Raw genomic sequence first — 16,292 nt, forward strand, 5'->3', positions numbered from 1 at the left:
TACTTTTAGACTGAACCAAAGGTAACGCCAAAATTCATATCTTTTTTACTAGTCATTAAAAAAAATCCTCGTATTAGATGTTTCAAAACTATAAAAACGCCAACGTTGCATTTTTTCTCAAAATTAGCTCTTATAAATCATTCATGCACTTCATCAAAATAATGTAACTTCTACTTTCAATGAGAGATCTAATCGTTAATAACGATTTTACAATTTTATCAATCATTTTAAAATAATAATTTGGTAAAATTCGACGTTGGCGTTTTTATAGTTTTGAAACAGCTAATACAGGTCGATTTTATTTTTACTGTTTGACATCATAGTGACATTTCTCACGTCACTGGTTTTTGGGTTGTAACGTCGTCGTTCTTAATTCTTTTTATGTCAACCGACATTTTTGTTCACTGTTTTAGATAGTACACATTTTTTTCTTTCTGATAATAAGAAAAAAAAATTAAAGAAATAATCTAATAACGTAAAAACATGTCAGTTAAACATAATGGGCTTTACCTTTTCGTTATTAACTTATTTTACAAACGGCAATTGTTTTCGATAATTTTTTGGTAAACAGCTAAACATAAAAAAATAAAAAAAACCTCACCCTTTATAAAATAAAGCAAGAACGAAAAATAAAACTTTTAAAATATCTTCATTTTATTTTACTTTATTCATTTTTTGTTTTCTTTTGCTTGATTTTCTTGAATTTTTTATACTTATTAGAAGGACAAAAATGTTTACTATCTAAAACACTAATGAAAAATGGCAGTTGTCATTTAAAAAAATTAAAAAATCTCGACCAAAAGTGGAAAAATCAAACATAAAAAAATCGAAGCAATTAACTTTTTTGCACTTTTAACAAGTCGAAAGGGTTGTAAAGGCATAGAAATTCCATAGAACTGCTAGAACGAGTTAAAATGTTTTATTGTAATAGTAGTAATAATAGTAATTGTTCTCTTGAAGGTAAATATATTACTCAGTGAAAATTTTTGGTAAAAAATTGCAAAGTTTTAAATTTTGTTAAATGCTGATATAATTCGTAGCCGTAGAATTCAATGGAACAAACAGTTTTGTTCTGGTTTATACTTTCCGAGAAAAACGAAAAAAAAACGTCGTAATTTTCACTTTTTTCAATTTTTTAAACGGAGTTTACAGCGAAACTACTAAAAGACAATTATTCCATCGTAAAGAGCACATCAAAATCTGTCAGAATCGGATGGGTTTTACCTTTTTTTCCCATTTTTTTTGGCGATATAACGGTAGGTTGTTTTTTATTTTATTCTTTTTTGTTTTTTTTGCTTTTATTTCTTGAAGTTTTTTATACTAACCAGAAAGATAAAAATGGGTACGATGTAAAACACTAATGAAAAATGTCAGTTGTCATTTAAATAAATTAAATCGACCAGTTCGAGGATTTTTTTTAGAAAATGACTCATAACAAAGATATGAATTTTGTGGGTTACTTTTGGCTCCATCTGTATAACAACGACTGTATACCAAACTTTACAAAAGGTGGATAAGTCGTAGTAGATAAAAAGTATACTAATCTGTATTTTGGGTAATTTTTGGAAACTAATAATTCTATAAAAAAACGTTTCTAAAAAAGTATGGTTCAGTTAAAATATCTGCACTACCTCGAGAGACACTGTATTTGAAAAGCTTATTGAGTGTTTATAACTAAATAGATTTGAAAGTGATACTTTTCGTTTGTTGTTCGACATTCTTCGGTTCCTTGAGTTACACAATCACGAAATTTTTTATGTATTTGCACTAATTAGGATTTTTTGTTTGGGTTTTCTCATGACATTGAAACAGCGGAATTAACACCATTTGGCAATTACTTAGCCTTTGCATAAATTAGTGTCATCGAAATGTTCTAATTCAGCCAAGGTCTTTCGTTTTATGAACTTTTTTGTGTATTTTTATTAGAAATTTATTTTCCTTATTAAAAACCTTGAAATAAAACGGTTGGTTTGCTCACTTGTTAAACCACTTTTCCAGGGAACAAGTTTTTCGAATGAAATCAGCAACTCGTCTACACTAATTGCCTTTATTTACAATAATGGTCTGAGATACACAAAATACTGAAAATAAATAAAATCCTCTTAAACATCTACTACAATGTCACTTTTAATTGGCTTCCACTGCACGATTGCTCTTTGTGAATCCGGTGCCATTCCAAACGGCCTTGTATTATCTGAAGCAACATATCGATTTACTTGATAGTCGAGTAATGTCTGGTAATGATAAACGTCGGTTCCCAATTGCTGAAATTGCGAGTTGAAAAGAGCGAAAAATAAGTTAAAATCATTTTTTACCTGAGTCAAAGGGCTCGTATTCGTCGTAAATATTCCCTCGAAGTGTCTTTCTGTCGCCAACTTAAGCACTTCGTCTTCCATAAATTGCATAACCGCTACATTCTCTTTGGGCGATAAACTTGAATGAGTGCCCATCATAAAGGAGTGCAAGATTTTGCCTTTGCCGCCCGGCAGACACTTGTCTCTGTAACGCATAAAAAATATCTATTTTAAACGGTTTTATGGATTTTTTGGGCAAGTTTTTAGACGTCAAGTACGACAATAGTTTTTAAATTCAACTATTTTAAGCGAAGAGATTTTTTGCCAATTTTCAGTCGACTCCAGGACAAATCCGGCAGTAGGCAAATCCAAAATTAAAATAAAACATTTCGTCAAATTAATTTTTCTAAAAATAATTATACGTAAATAATAAATACAATTTTTTTAATTAAAATATTCTAAGCCAAGAGCTAATGAATGTCAAATATTTTATTGATTTTCAGCTATTGATTCAGGAACAAGTCATTTTTATAAATCTGGCGGTAAAGTGCAGACTTTTCAAAATTGATTTTGTTTTATTTGGCAAATAAAGTTTTCTAGACATAAGGTCCGACGATAACTAAGTTTTTGAAATTGAAAATAATCTAAACAAGAGTTATTCGTCGATATTTCATCGTCGATTCTCAATCAGTTTTTGAAAAACGCTTCTAAACGTAACTTAAGGTAAGAAAATAAATATTGTAAATGAAAGTAGGTATTTTATCTAAAAATTATTGGGCGAGACTTGATCGATTTTTAGTCGATTCCGCGTGAAATCTGCAATAAACTGCAATAAGAATATGTTTTGAGAAAAACATTTAAGCAAATTTTTGGAGAAAATTAAATTTATTTAATGTAGAATCATGCGATAATTGAGGATTTAGAAATTTGAATATTTTGAGACTGTGACGATTTTGACGATTTTCGGTCAATTCCAGGAAAAATCCGGCGACAAACTTGAAAACGTAAGATGATATGATAATTGAGATTTTTTAAATTAAAATAATCTAAGCAGAAAGTTAATGAAGGACACTGTAACATTTTTTTGAAAACTGAGTTTTACAAAATTTACTGTTTTAATAAGGTTAAATTAAAATATAGTTAACACATTTGTTTTTTTTTCTGTAAAATTTCGAGTTAGTTGTTGCTAAAGGAGTACAAGATATTATAACTTTTTGTTGTTATTGACGACGATATGTCCAATTAAATTGGTATTACATGATAATAAAAACTTATTTAAAAGTACTATTGAATGCATATTAGTTGACTTACGAACATACATACCTACATAGTATAAAAATAAATTAACTCTTTGTATGTTTTTTTTGTTTTACGAAGTATCATGCTCAAAATTTATGGATAAAAACGTGCAATTTACAAATTTAACTTAATTCTAACTGGAACTTGCTATTTTCTTGTTAAATAAATATAATAATTAATTAATCATGGTCTAATTTAGTAAACCATAGCTAAGATAATTGTAAATTTAAAGCAATTTTTCGAATTGAAACTTTGAAGACGCATATTGTAAAATTTAGTTTTAGATAGATCGATTTTTAGTTAAATTCTTCCAAAAAAGTTTTCTATAGAAAAACTAAGACGATAAAAAATACATAATTAAATTCTGTTCAGCAAAGAGTTATTGACCAAAATCAAAGCAATTTTCGGTCGATTCGGAGATAAAAAAGTTGTAGGTTACTGGCCAATACCTAGATATTTCGTCGATTTTTAGTCGATTTAAACTTGAGATGTAAAAAGAAAAATAATTTAATTAAATATTTTCGATGTACTTATGTGTGACAATAAATGCAATTTTGTTAAATTAAAATAGTCTAGATTCAAATCTAATCCTAACTGGTTAATAGTTTGTCAATTTTCAATCAACTCCGGAATAGATCCATGGGTAAGATTGAGGGTGAGAAGATGATTCTGTGAATTTTCATAGCAAGTTAAGTAAACACCCTGTATAAGTTAAAATAATCTAAACAAAAGATTTTTAGTGAGAAAAATTTCGTAAATTTACCGATAAAACTAGATGAAAAGTGAGAGAATACTAAAGCTTTTTTATTAATTATTCTTAGTTTTATCGATTTTCAGTAAATTTTCAGATTTTTTTTTATGAAAAACAATATCGTGAATATTCCAGACACATGAGGTTTTCAAGACATTAAAGTAAGACAATCGATAATTGTGTTTAAAATTTAAATATTCTATGCCAAGAGTAATTGGCCAATATTTCGTCAATTTTCAGTCGACTATTTCAATTTGAGTTTTTTTAAACGATTTCGTGAATTTTCCGGACAAATTAAGTTTTCTCGACGTATTAGATGTGAGACGATAATTGCAATTTGTTAAATTAAAATATATGAGTTCGAATCCAAGAGATATTGGCCGATTTTCAATCAATTCCGAGTCAAATCCAGCGCTTTTGATATTTTTTTCTAATGATTTTATAATATCTCCGGACAAACTAAGTTTTCTAAAAGTAAAATGAGAAGATAAATGGGATTTTGTTAATTAAAGTAAGTAATCAATCAATTCGCGAAATCTGTTGATAAACTTATCGTTGAGGTTATTTTTGAAAAACTATTTCGTAAATTTTCCGAGAAAATTATATGTATTTAGATACTACATGTAAAATCACACAATAATTGTCGACTGTCTTCGGTCGATTCCGAAAGAAATCCAGAACGGGTAATTTTCAGATGGTCTTCTAGCAAAATAGGTGCCGTGTCGTGTCTTCTCAAGAATTGAGAATCTCTTATGAAAACTTATCTGAGAAATCTGAATTCGTTGTTATTTTTCATGCAAGAATGTATGCTTAGTAATCAATAAACCAATTGTACAAGTGGAAAATTTTTGAGCGCTTCTCTTTGCATAACTATTCCTATCTAAAAATGCTACGTAGTTAGATAGCAAGCTGAAAGCAGATTCCAAGGATATATTTTGTAAAAGAAACTCAGAGATTTTGAAGTAAAATTTAAAATTAAAAAAAGACATTTTGACGTGTACCAGTCATAATAGAAATATTTCGATTATTTTCATGAAAAATGTTACGAAAAGTCGGTTAGTGTCAATAGAACCGAAAAAAAATTAGTTGTTTGCAAGTTATAGGTAAATAGTTACAGGGAAACGCCAATATTTGTATCGTTCTCAATTTATTAAACGATTAAACGTCCAAAAAAACAGAAAATGTGTAAAGCATTTGCCAGATTACTTTAAAAACCACATTAACAAATCACTGGCGATCATATTGTATTCTTTCAAACAAATAGTTTTATCTCATAAAATAGGAGGTAGATAGAACTAGGTTGGTTTAAGTGTATAAAAAAACTTACCTCACGGGACCCTCAACAGTTTCAAGGAACTCAAATATCACAGTCAATTTCGAAGTAATTTGTACATCCGGTTCATCCCTTGCATCGAAATTCAGTCCCACTCCGATTATTTTCCCCGACTCTGCTTTCGCCACGAAACTTAAAGCTTTCTCAACGAGCGGCTCCCAAAGAGCGTCCATAAGCTCCTTATAGTCCGACTCGAAAATGTCTGGCATTAGCCATTGCTCCAAGTCGGCCTTCTGGTAAAAACTCGTCGTAATAATGCTAAAACAATTGTGTCCAACACCCTTCTAAAAAAATCACTCAAATCCTCACTCAAGAACCGCTGATTTGTGCTCGTTTTTGAGGAGTTCAGACGTGTACGTTGGCGGCGAACAATGAATATCATTAGACGAAGTCATACGCTCCAAAACTTCTCCTAAATCAATCGCTGATAAGAAATCTCCGATACCTAGAAGTGGTAATGAGCGAAATTTCGATTAATCCAATCTGTGATTACTTATTTGATATCCCTCTTCGTTGAGTCTGGTGATGGTGTAAATGGAGTTGAGTGAGTTACCCCCAATTTCGTAAAAGTTTGAATCGAGGGAAATCGCCGAACGAGCCGATCTGTTTAAAACGGAAGCCACGGTATCGAAGAGAACTTTAGCCGCGGCCATTTGGGCCGGCTTCACTCCAGAATAGTCAATCTCGATTTCGACAGAAGAATCGTCTAAAAATTTTATTTATAATTTAATTTTTTGTCATTCGTTTGTCGTACGCACCGTTATTGTTAGTATTTTCGTAGCTCTTCAGCAGGGCCTGTCTATCGATTTTGCCATTAACCAACAAAGGAATGCTTTCAACTAATATAACTTGCGGAACCATGTACGAAGTCAGCTTACTCCTCAAAATATTCTCGATTTGATTTTCGTTCATCAAAGCGCTGCTTTTGACGAATGCTAAAAGCGCTTGATTCATCTCTCCGGGTTGGTAGCACAGAACAACAGCTTTTTCCACACCTTCGACCCCACTAACCGCCTTTTCGACCTCGGAGAGGTCAACTCGGTGACCCCGGATTTTCACCTGGGAGTCGGTCCTCCCTTCGTACAACAACACGTCGTTTTGTAAACGTGCGAAATCACCAGTGCGGTACAATTTGGAGAAAATCGGGTCTATGGCGAGCTGGTTCTCCAGGAACTTTTCCTTATCGCGGTTGTTAACGTAACCGGACGCCAGGTTTAGACCGCTGACGAAGAGTTCGCCGATGTCTCCGGTTTTCACCGGACGCAGCTCCGGGTCCAACAAGTAAACAATTGTGTTATCAACCGGAGCACCTAACAAAGTTAAAAAAATATTTACTTATACACGCTGTTCCGTCTGAACTCCATTGCGAGGTCTAATAGTAATTATAGTGATCTGAAAATTTGTATTCAGCCCTAATCTGCTAGGTCCTGCTCAATGAAAATATTTTCAACGTGGCGGCACTTCCAGTTATACCAGAAGTCGCTATTCACTTTCGTATTTTAAATGGAAAGATGGCTTTTATTGTATTTTTATCCATAAATAGTAATCCTACTAGAATTATATTAAGGAAGTTTTTATCAGCTTTTTCTATATTTAAATTTAGCCGCTTTTAAAATATCTAGGGTTGTTTGAAAATTTTTGAATTTGCACTTTTCACTTCAAAAATTTATAACTCCATTTTTGCTTTTGCTCTAATTAAGAAACTCGTTTGTTAAAATAATGTTATTAAATTATTTATTATTTTGTTGTTTTTAGTTTTTTTTCGTGGAATGTTTATGTTTATTATTATCTCTTCTAATTGTAAAATGCTTTTTATATAATTTTCATAACGCCATGTGAAATTTTGTGCTTTTAACAAAATAACAGTAGGTAATCGAAGCCCATTTGCGTAACTTATAATTTGAAAAAAAGTAGCATAAATTATGTTTTCGTAATGGTCTATAAACTGTTTTAAATGTTATTATTATGTTTTAATTATTCTTAATTTATATATTTATATATAACTCCATTTTTTGTTTTTCGCTTATTTAAAAGAAAAAGTTTAGATCTTTTGTTTGGTGTTTTAAAATTTCTAAAAAAAATTATCAAATCCCAAATTTTTAAGTTTAAGTTTGCAGAACACCCATAACTCAAAATGTTTAAATGAAATGCTACAGTTTCTGCATCAGTCTGTATTAGCATTCCTTATACTTATGTTTAACAGTTTACAAGTTATACGAACTTTTTTTGACATTGAGAAATTAATAACTTTATTAGCCATAGCTTTTTTAGTACTTCTTGTTGGATTTCCTTGGCGTGGAAAATATTTAATTTAATAAATATATATTAAAATATATATTAAATATATATTAAAAAATATATTTAATAAATATTTATATTTATTTAATAAAGGTTTGGTGTGTCGGGTTTTTTAAACTTTGTTTTATTTATAGTTTTTTTAGCATAGCTTGTTATGGAAACGTGCGTAAAATAGGTGGTGTTTATTAAACCAAATTGTTAAAATACTGGTTCTATCTGGTTCTATTTAATGCAACAATAAAAAAAATGATACAGTGTTAGGCAAAAGTATGGAACCAAGTGTTTTGTGCCTAAACTATGTACTCCACAAAAAAACTAATTATTTTAGTACATCATCAAGTACTTTAAAAATGTGATAATTTTTTAAGTATAAGTTTTTTCAAAATTTCTTATATTTTCGAGTTATTTTAATTCGAAATATATTTTTTTAAATGACACCCTACTACGGCGCTTTTTTGTTAAAAGAGAATGCTCTAAAAATGTTTTTTAATTCAATAATATTGTTTTTGAACCAATGTTTTTTTTAACAAGTTATTGAAATTGAGGTATAAACTCATCAAAACTTGGCCGATGTCGTCGTATTCGTGGACAAATTATTCAAATAAAAATATCCGTGCATACAACCATTTGGGCCAAGTTCGAAAAATCTTCGTAATGAAACTTATTAAAAAATTTATTAAAAAAAACACTGGTTTAAAAACAATACTATTGCTTTACAGAAGTCTATTTTGAAGCATAACCTTATACCAAAAAAATCACTGAGTAGGATGTCATTAAAAATTTTTTTTTAAATAAATGGAAAACTAAAAAGGATTTCGAAAAAAATATTTTCTTCAAAAATGATCAAGATCACATTTTTAAAATACTTGATGATGTACTAATGAGTTTTTTGTAAAGCATAGTTTAGGCACTAATCGCTTGCTTGATTCCATACTTTTGCCTAACACTATTAATAATGTTTATAACACTCTTAGATGAAGTGACATAAAGTCCTTACTGATCTTTCTGATAGAGGAAGTATAAGTGTAAAAAATTAAAAACTTTTAAGGGTTGCTACCCCTAGTGTCCCGATTGCTAAAACTCTGACTTCAATAAGTAGGTATACTTATTTACAATAAAATAATCTATTTTCTGTGCTATTTTCAAATTCAGAGCTTAAATTAACATAACTATAAGTTATGTAGAAGTAAGGTTTTAGAAAAAAAAAATGAGAAAAAAGGCAGTATTAACATTGGTTGGACAAAACTTTAACGATTAGATTAAAAAAATTAATTAAAACAAATGACGTCTACATCTTAGTTTTAACAAAATTAAAGAAATAAATTCGGAACTGCATTCTTCCAATTCGCATTTTATACTAACTTGTATTTATTTATTTATTAAACAAAATACTACAATTTTCTAACTATGTTGTATAGTTTACGTTGTCTTTTAGTCTACCTAAAAATCATGCCATTCCAACATTCCTACTTCGGACTTTCGTAACTCAAAACTTGTAGTACTGAACGGAAAGGAACAGAACTTTAAAAATTTTTCTTAGTCAAACTCTGCAAAAATAGCTGTAGCTAGTCAAAAAAAAACAAGCTTGAAAATTACGACATATAGTATAGGGAATGCTAATATATAGATTGTTGCAAAATTAAATTCTCTTCCATCTGGAGAAATAAAAATTGGGGTATTCTTTAAAAAAAAATGACCTACAGATTGTAGAAGTTGTTCAACAATAACGGTGAAATTTTGGTGTTTGTAAACTTTTTTCCAATTTTTTATTTAGGCTTTTTTGTGACTATCCAAACACAAATTCATAAACTTTAAAAATGGCAACATTATCGTTGTTTGAAGTTAGAACTGTAAATACAAATTAAAAAAAAATAAATATTTCGAAAACGGCTAAACTTAGATATATGAAAAGCTCGAGTAATCCAAAAACACAGTAAAAAACATATCTTTCCATTTAAAATAAAAAAGTTGATATGATAACGACTTGAAACACAATAAACTTTATACGCTCGTATAATACTTATATAATTATTAATCAATTTGCGGATAAACAACTGCTTTAATAGATTATTTTGACAAGAATAAACGTAAGTTTAAAAGCCAAACTCGAAAAAAATGCATTTAAAAAAGAAAATTTGTACCGACTTCCGGTATAACGGGAAGTGCCGCCATGTTAAAAATATGTTCGTTGAACAGGACGTGACTCATGGCTGTGCACCAGTTTTCAGATAACTATCATTAACAGGATTTCAAAACTTCTAATGTAAGATCTAACCGAAACAGTAATCCTAATGTGAAGCAGAGGGCTCTACTTGCACAAGGAAGGAAATTTACATTACTACCGTGACATATATGTGATTTTTTCGCCTTGCTTTATAGAAAATGATATCTTGAAAGTGCAAAGTAGGTATGTCTTTTCCTTCCACGGGAGGTAAAATCGCCAAAAAATCCCTAGGGAGGGAGGTAAAAACATACTTTGCACCCTCAAATTACGAAACCCAATATCATTAATCATTATCTATTATTATTATTAATTATTAGGAAATGGCTTAACAATATTTCGTATGTGAATTTGTCATGATCAGACGAATTAAAAACTTTTAAGTAACTCTTAAGTCATTTTTCCATAAAGTGCGTACTTTCTTCAAGAATTTTTATTAACCCACCTATTGAGAGCCACTTTGTGGCTTATGGTAGTTTATTAGCAGTTAATTTTTTCATTAAACAAAATGAAGATGGTGGCGTTTGGGCGTTTTGAGAAATTTTCAAAATTGTAGCTAACAAGATCATTTGTATGGGAGGTTCGAAACCCGGTCCTGGCAAAAAAAATGTTTTTTTTTTCGTAAAATTTAATAACAAAACACAAATTAAAATAGAAGAATAACGTAGTGGACTAAGAAGTTAATTTACTTCTGCTGTTTTGTGAATAATATTAAAATTTATGATAATTGTTATAATTCTAGTTTGACGGTTCTCAAAACGTGGGACTTTAATTTCAGAATAATTTTTTGGGAAAACTATACATTTTTGTTTTACATAAATTTTGCTCAATCGATTTGTCTTGTCATTCTCTATCTACCTTTAAATTTTTGCTAAACCATTCCCTAACATGCTGTATAAAGCAAGGCGAAACATTTTTTTAATAGTTTGGGACTTACCAATCGGAACAGTGAGCAAATTTTTCAGCTGTTGCATCCCTGAAATTATGTAAAATGTCACATCGCCCATAATTTCAGTACTTCCGTAAAAATTGCACAACTTGTATTCGTTTTCGGGAAAATAGCGGAAAAACTCCTCGGCTAAACTCGTGGTGAGGGTTTCACCGGAACAAACCCACAATTTCAGGTTTTTCAGCAAGGTCCGATTTTTCTGTGAAAACACTTTTTAGCTCAATTCCGCCCAAAATTTCTGTACCTATACCTTCAACTCGAGACACATCAGAATTGAGCGTAAAAGTGAGGGTACAAGGACTAGTCTCTCAATTTTGTAATCGTCCAGCTTTTGGATAAGTTTTTCAGGATCAAGAGTCACACTTTTGGGGACAATTAAAATCGAAATTCCGCTTATTAGCGGCCCCCAGATTTCGCAAACACTGTCAACAAAAGTGAGGGCGGTTTTGAAAACGCAAACTTTTTCGGTTTCAGAAAACGGGAACGTTTTGAACTGCCACTGTAGCCGATTGAGGATAATTTTATGCGGGATTCTCACTCCTGAAATCGATTTTAATTTGAATATTAATCACTTCCAGCCTGCTCTCACCTTTGGGAATCCCCGTACTTCCCGACGTGTACAAAACTATAGCCAAGTCGTCTTTTTGATAAACTCTCTCTTTATCCTCGAGTCTCTTATCACTCCTTCCGTCACTTGCAGTTAACAATTCCTCATAGGACAACTTGGCGGGGAAATTTTTGCTATCTGATATAACTGAGTCAGGAAAATATGCAGGCTTTGGGGTGGCTTTACCTTCGTCATAAATAACGATGACAGGCTTGGATTCCTGGATTATGTGGTCAATCCTTGAGGCCGGGAAAGAATGGTCCAGAGGTAAATAGGCGCAGCCGGATTTCCAAATTGATAACAAAACCAGGATTAAGTGATCAGAGGGGTGCATATTGACGGCAATTATGTGATCGCCATCGGAATTCGGTTTCAGATTTTTCGTTTTGATCGTCTCGCTTATAACCCGGGCAAATTTATTCGTGATTTGGTCGACTTGCGAGTAGGATAATTGGCGGCTTTGGCCATTTTCTGCAATTTTTTCGTTAAATTTGAACGGTTTTGAGGCGATGTACAACCTTCGAAGATGAGGGCAATGTTGCTGGCTGCAGGGCCGGCCGCAACTTTTTCGAAAATTCGGCCCAGTTGGGAGACCACCAAAGGCCGCGTTGGTCCCTTTAGAATTGAGAGTTGGGGAAGGGAACCCATTTTTTTCTGTAATTAATTTATTATGCGGAAAAATTTAATAAATTATTGCAGTTAATCAAGGCGAGAGTAATCATAGTTTCAATATTTTTAAAAGTAGAAGGTTACTACTCAGACCTTGACTGACGGTAAAAAATTCGCTTCATTTTTTTGAGAAAAATATTAAATAGAATTTAATTGCTCCTGGAATGTTTTATTTGTCAGCGCTTGTGTAACATCATTTTTACTTAATTTCCATAACCGCATCTTCTGCTTTTAACATAATTACAGTAATATGCAGCCAGTATTAAAATGAATGCTTTCCACGCTATCGTGTATTAAAATGAGTCGAAATGCATTAAGTTGTGATATATTTTCAAACATTAAAAAACCTTCAATTTATACATTCAAAATATTGAAAAAAATTGTCAATACCACTTCCGCTTACACCGGAAATGAGTGTGACATGGTTTAATATACAAATGTCAATTTTTTTTTTGTAAAGTGAAATATGAACATTATGAAAACAAAGAAAAACAAAACTATGCCTTATTTTTAAGGTTGCATGTTTCAATGTTTTGGTGAAAAAAATATAAACTCTAAATTCTATGACTAAAAATCATTAAGGCCCTATTCCGTGATTGCCGGTTCAGCCTTTTTTATAGTCAAAGGCTCTTTTCATAAGCTTTGTTTTCTACAAGAATTAAAAAAAACACTCACAAATTAACACTTGAAAAAAAATGTTTTGTCAAAGTGTTTTTGAAAAAAAAGTTTATAAATCTCTATAAGAAGTTATCTATTGTACTTAGTTTCATCATCTTGTTACAGTCAAAGGCAATTTTTATAACTTTTGTTTCCTGCAAAGCCAAAGAGAATTTCTAAGGAGGGAAAAAAGAAAGAAAAAAAACATAAAAATGAAATATTTTTGTTAAAAATTAAAACTGTGAATAAGGGAAAATTTCGTAAATTAGCGCACATCCGGGATGTTATATTTTGCTCTAATTAAGAAACTCGTTTGTTAAAATATTGTTATTAAATTATTTATTAATTTTGTTATTTTTAGTTTTTTTTCGTGGAATGTTTTTGTAATTATTATCTTTTGTGTAAAATGCTTTTTACATCATTTTCATAACCCCATGTGATGTTTTGTGCTTTTAACAAAATAACAGTAGGTAATCGAAACATTTGCGTAACATATAATTTGAAAAAAAGTAGCATAAAATTATGTCTTCGTAATGGTCTATAAACTGTTTTAGTTGTTATTATTATGTTTACATTATTCTTATTTATGTGTTGTCTACATTTTAAATAAATTGTGGGAAACAAATTCTGTTTTTAAATTGTCTGATATAATTAATTTATTAAAATACTATAAATATATTATTAATTTATTTTTCTTTATGTGTTAAATTTAATAGTTTATTTAATCTACAAAACCTTAGAATGATTCAGCTAAAATGTTTAAATCTATTTTGTCATTTTCCACCATTTATAAACAAAGAAGGAACTACAGACATCTAAATACTAGGATTCGCCACGACGTACAAATAAAGCATCTTTATACTTCTTTTAGTTCTTTTATGGTCGCCAGATAGCGCAGTTGTTCCTAGTCCTAGTTCATAGTTCTAGACATAATAAAATAAAAATGGGCTGTATTTAAACAACACTGAACTTAAAACAAACAAAAAGTTACAAGCAGGAAGGGTATTAAATTCTCAATAGTGAGAATTTTAATAAAAAAATCATATTTTTACCAATTTGTTCTATATTTTCCAAAACGCTGCGAATATGAAAAAAAGTCAGGAGGTTGCAGGACCTACACATTTTATTTTTTTTTCAAAAATATAGATTTGATTCAGTTTAAGTAAAAATAAAACAAATTCATCCCTTGAGTAACTTTGAACATGTTTGAAGCCTAGACCATGAAAGATAGAGACATAGTCTCGCTGACTATTTCGTAAGAAATTTAATTGTCTACAATTTGTTTGTTTAATTTTTTTTCTACCTTTAACCGTCTTATAGACTGTTGTAAAAAATATGCGAGCGATCGAAAATTCTACATTTTCATTCTTGTGTTCTCATGTCAATCGGGAATTTTTAGACGTCGGATTTTCTCAACTTAGTAACAGTTTAATGCTTAACGTCCAGATTTTTTTCAAGCATTTACTGACCAAATTGAATATAAATTAATTTAAGACAATTCGAAACCGAGCTAAATTTTGGTTACTTAAAAACTACATGAAAACATTTTTTTACAATTTTGTAACGTTGGGTTTGACCTCTTGAATTAGATTTTCAAAATTTCAACCTTTTGGGCCCCTCATTAATAAGTCTTTGAGTTCTTTCATGTTTTTTTTTCGAGACGAAGCTACAAACCCGGCATCTCAAGGTCAAAAATACAACATCTTGAATAAACAGAACTTGATTCGAATGAAATTTTTGTGACACAATTTGCGAAATATTTGATTTTAGCTAATTTTAGATTTGCGAAGGTCTGCGATCTCGGAGAAAAATCGTTCAGTTCATAAATATTGATTAAGTGTAATTATTTACACTTAGGCGTAATTACTAATTAATTTACGACTGCTAGTAGCTTGATTTCCATAGAAAAATAGTCAAGTCGGGTCGTAAATCGTAAATACCTCTCTGTAATTAAACTTATCTCAGAAAATGAGTGAAAAAATTCAGAAGGGACAACTTATCACTCTAATTAAATTTTTGTCAAATTCCTCACTAATTACACGTCTACAAATCACTGTCCTTTGTTCGAAAAGGGCAATAATTAAATTTCACCACCTTTATCTAAGCCATCAATAAGCGGCGAAATTTTGATATCAAACACATTATAATTCATTTCACGACGAAGCGGCAATAAAAAACACATTTCGGGATCGATTGCGATTTAATAGCAAATAAAAGTGGAGTGACATTTTGCCATTTTGTGAAATGGAACAAACACAAAGAGTTTATTGCTGGATTAAAGGAATTGTTGAAAAACGAAATGGAATTATTAATTGTGTAACATTTCCTAGGGGTGTTTACCTTGACTTGAACGACTAATAAATAGAAATATTTGTTTTTGAATTAAAAATACGAGTAATAAAACGGAATGCAAATGCAACGACCTTTACCTAGATGTAGAAATTATTTTTAATTGGAGGATAATTTTGTAAGTAAATACCTCTTTGGTCACGTTGTAGTATCCAAGACAGGTTTAACACAAGAACAAGATGACCGGTGGTTTAAAAGGTAACTAAAAGCGCGGCTTGCCATGTGCAAAATATATAAACACGAGTTGAAAGGTCCCCATGATAAAAAGAGATGGTTATTGTTTAAATGACTTAGAGTGGGGACTAATTTTAATTTTGAATAAATCGTGTCGTCCCCCTCTTGAGTAAAAACCCACACCGAGATATTACGACTTCTGTTGTACTCATTCACTTACTGGAAGTTGCATTCGCGGGACAATCTTCCGGTTTTTGACCCAGGAAAATCCATTTTTTGCAACGAAGCAATAATTGAAACATTGCGCTTTATCGGAATTAGATCCAGGATAAATTCGAATTGAAGGGAAGAAGGATTTATGAAGGGATGTTTCCTCGTGAGTGATGACGCGATAATTTGACTATTCGAGCTGTTTCAAAATTGTCGATAAGATGGATGGACGAGACATTGCCGCTTTATCACAATGATTTTCAATTCCGATGCGAGTTTCGAGGCCGAACCTCGCTCCATCTGATTACCGAGCGTTCAAAATTTGCAAAAAGGTTCCTTGACCGCCTGATTAACAGCCTATTCAAGTACTGGACGAGGGGAGAAACATTTTCAGACAGTGGCGACTCGTCATGAAAAATTTTTTGCAAATAAAATGTTCAAAATATGTGATATCTTTGGTGTTACCCATTAAAACTTTTAC

The 16,292-nt window shown here is 31.0% G+C and overlaps 1 protein-coding gene across 2 annotated transcripts; it reads right to left on the minus strand.

The window, feature by feature from the left end:
• Positions 1 to 2,028: 2,028 nt before the first annotated feature.
• Positions 2,029 to 15,713, minus strand: e (ebony). 2 transcript variants are annotated; one of them, XM_008199683.3, is made up of 12 exons: positions 15,558 to 15,713; positions 12,271 to 12,406; positions 11,939 to 12,223; positions 11,735 to 11,890; positions 11,396 to 11,685; positions 11,134 to 11,344; positions 6,436 to 6,987; positions 6,171 to 6,383; positions 5,987 to 6,122; positions 5,672 to 5,935; positions 2,316 to 2,499; positions 2,029 to 2,264 (listed from the first exon to the last, which is right to left on the minus strand). In XM_008199683.3, exons 2-12 carry the CDS (start codon positions 12,398 to 12,400, stop codon positions 2,103 to 2,105), a joined length of 2,583 nt encoding a protein of 860 aa, XP_008197905.1. In that variant the 5' UTR covers positions 12,401 to 12,406; positions 15,558 to 15,713; the 3' UTR covers positions 2,029 to 2,102. The 2 variants fall into 2 exon arrangements, with proteins under 2 accessions (XP_008197905.1, XP_064210817.1); XM_064354747.1 differs by having other exon boundaries at positions 11,735 to 12,223.
• Positions 15,714 to 16,292: the final 579 nt, after the last annotated feature.

The sequence above is a fragment of the Tribolium castaneum genome, chromosome 2 (genome assembly GCF_031307605.1).
Source record: "Tribolium castaneum strain GA2 chromosome 2, icTriCast1.1, whole genome shotgun sequence".
Taxonomy (NCBI): Eukaryota; Metazoa; Arthropoda; class Insecta; order Coleoptera; family Tenebrionidae; genus Tribolium; species Tribolium castaneum.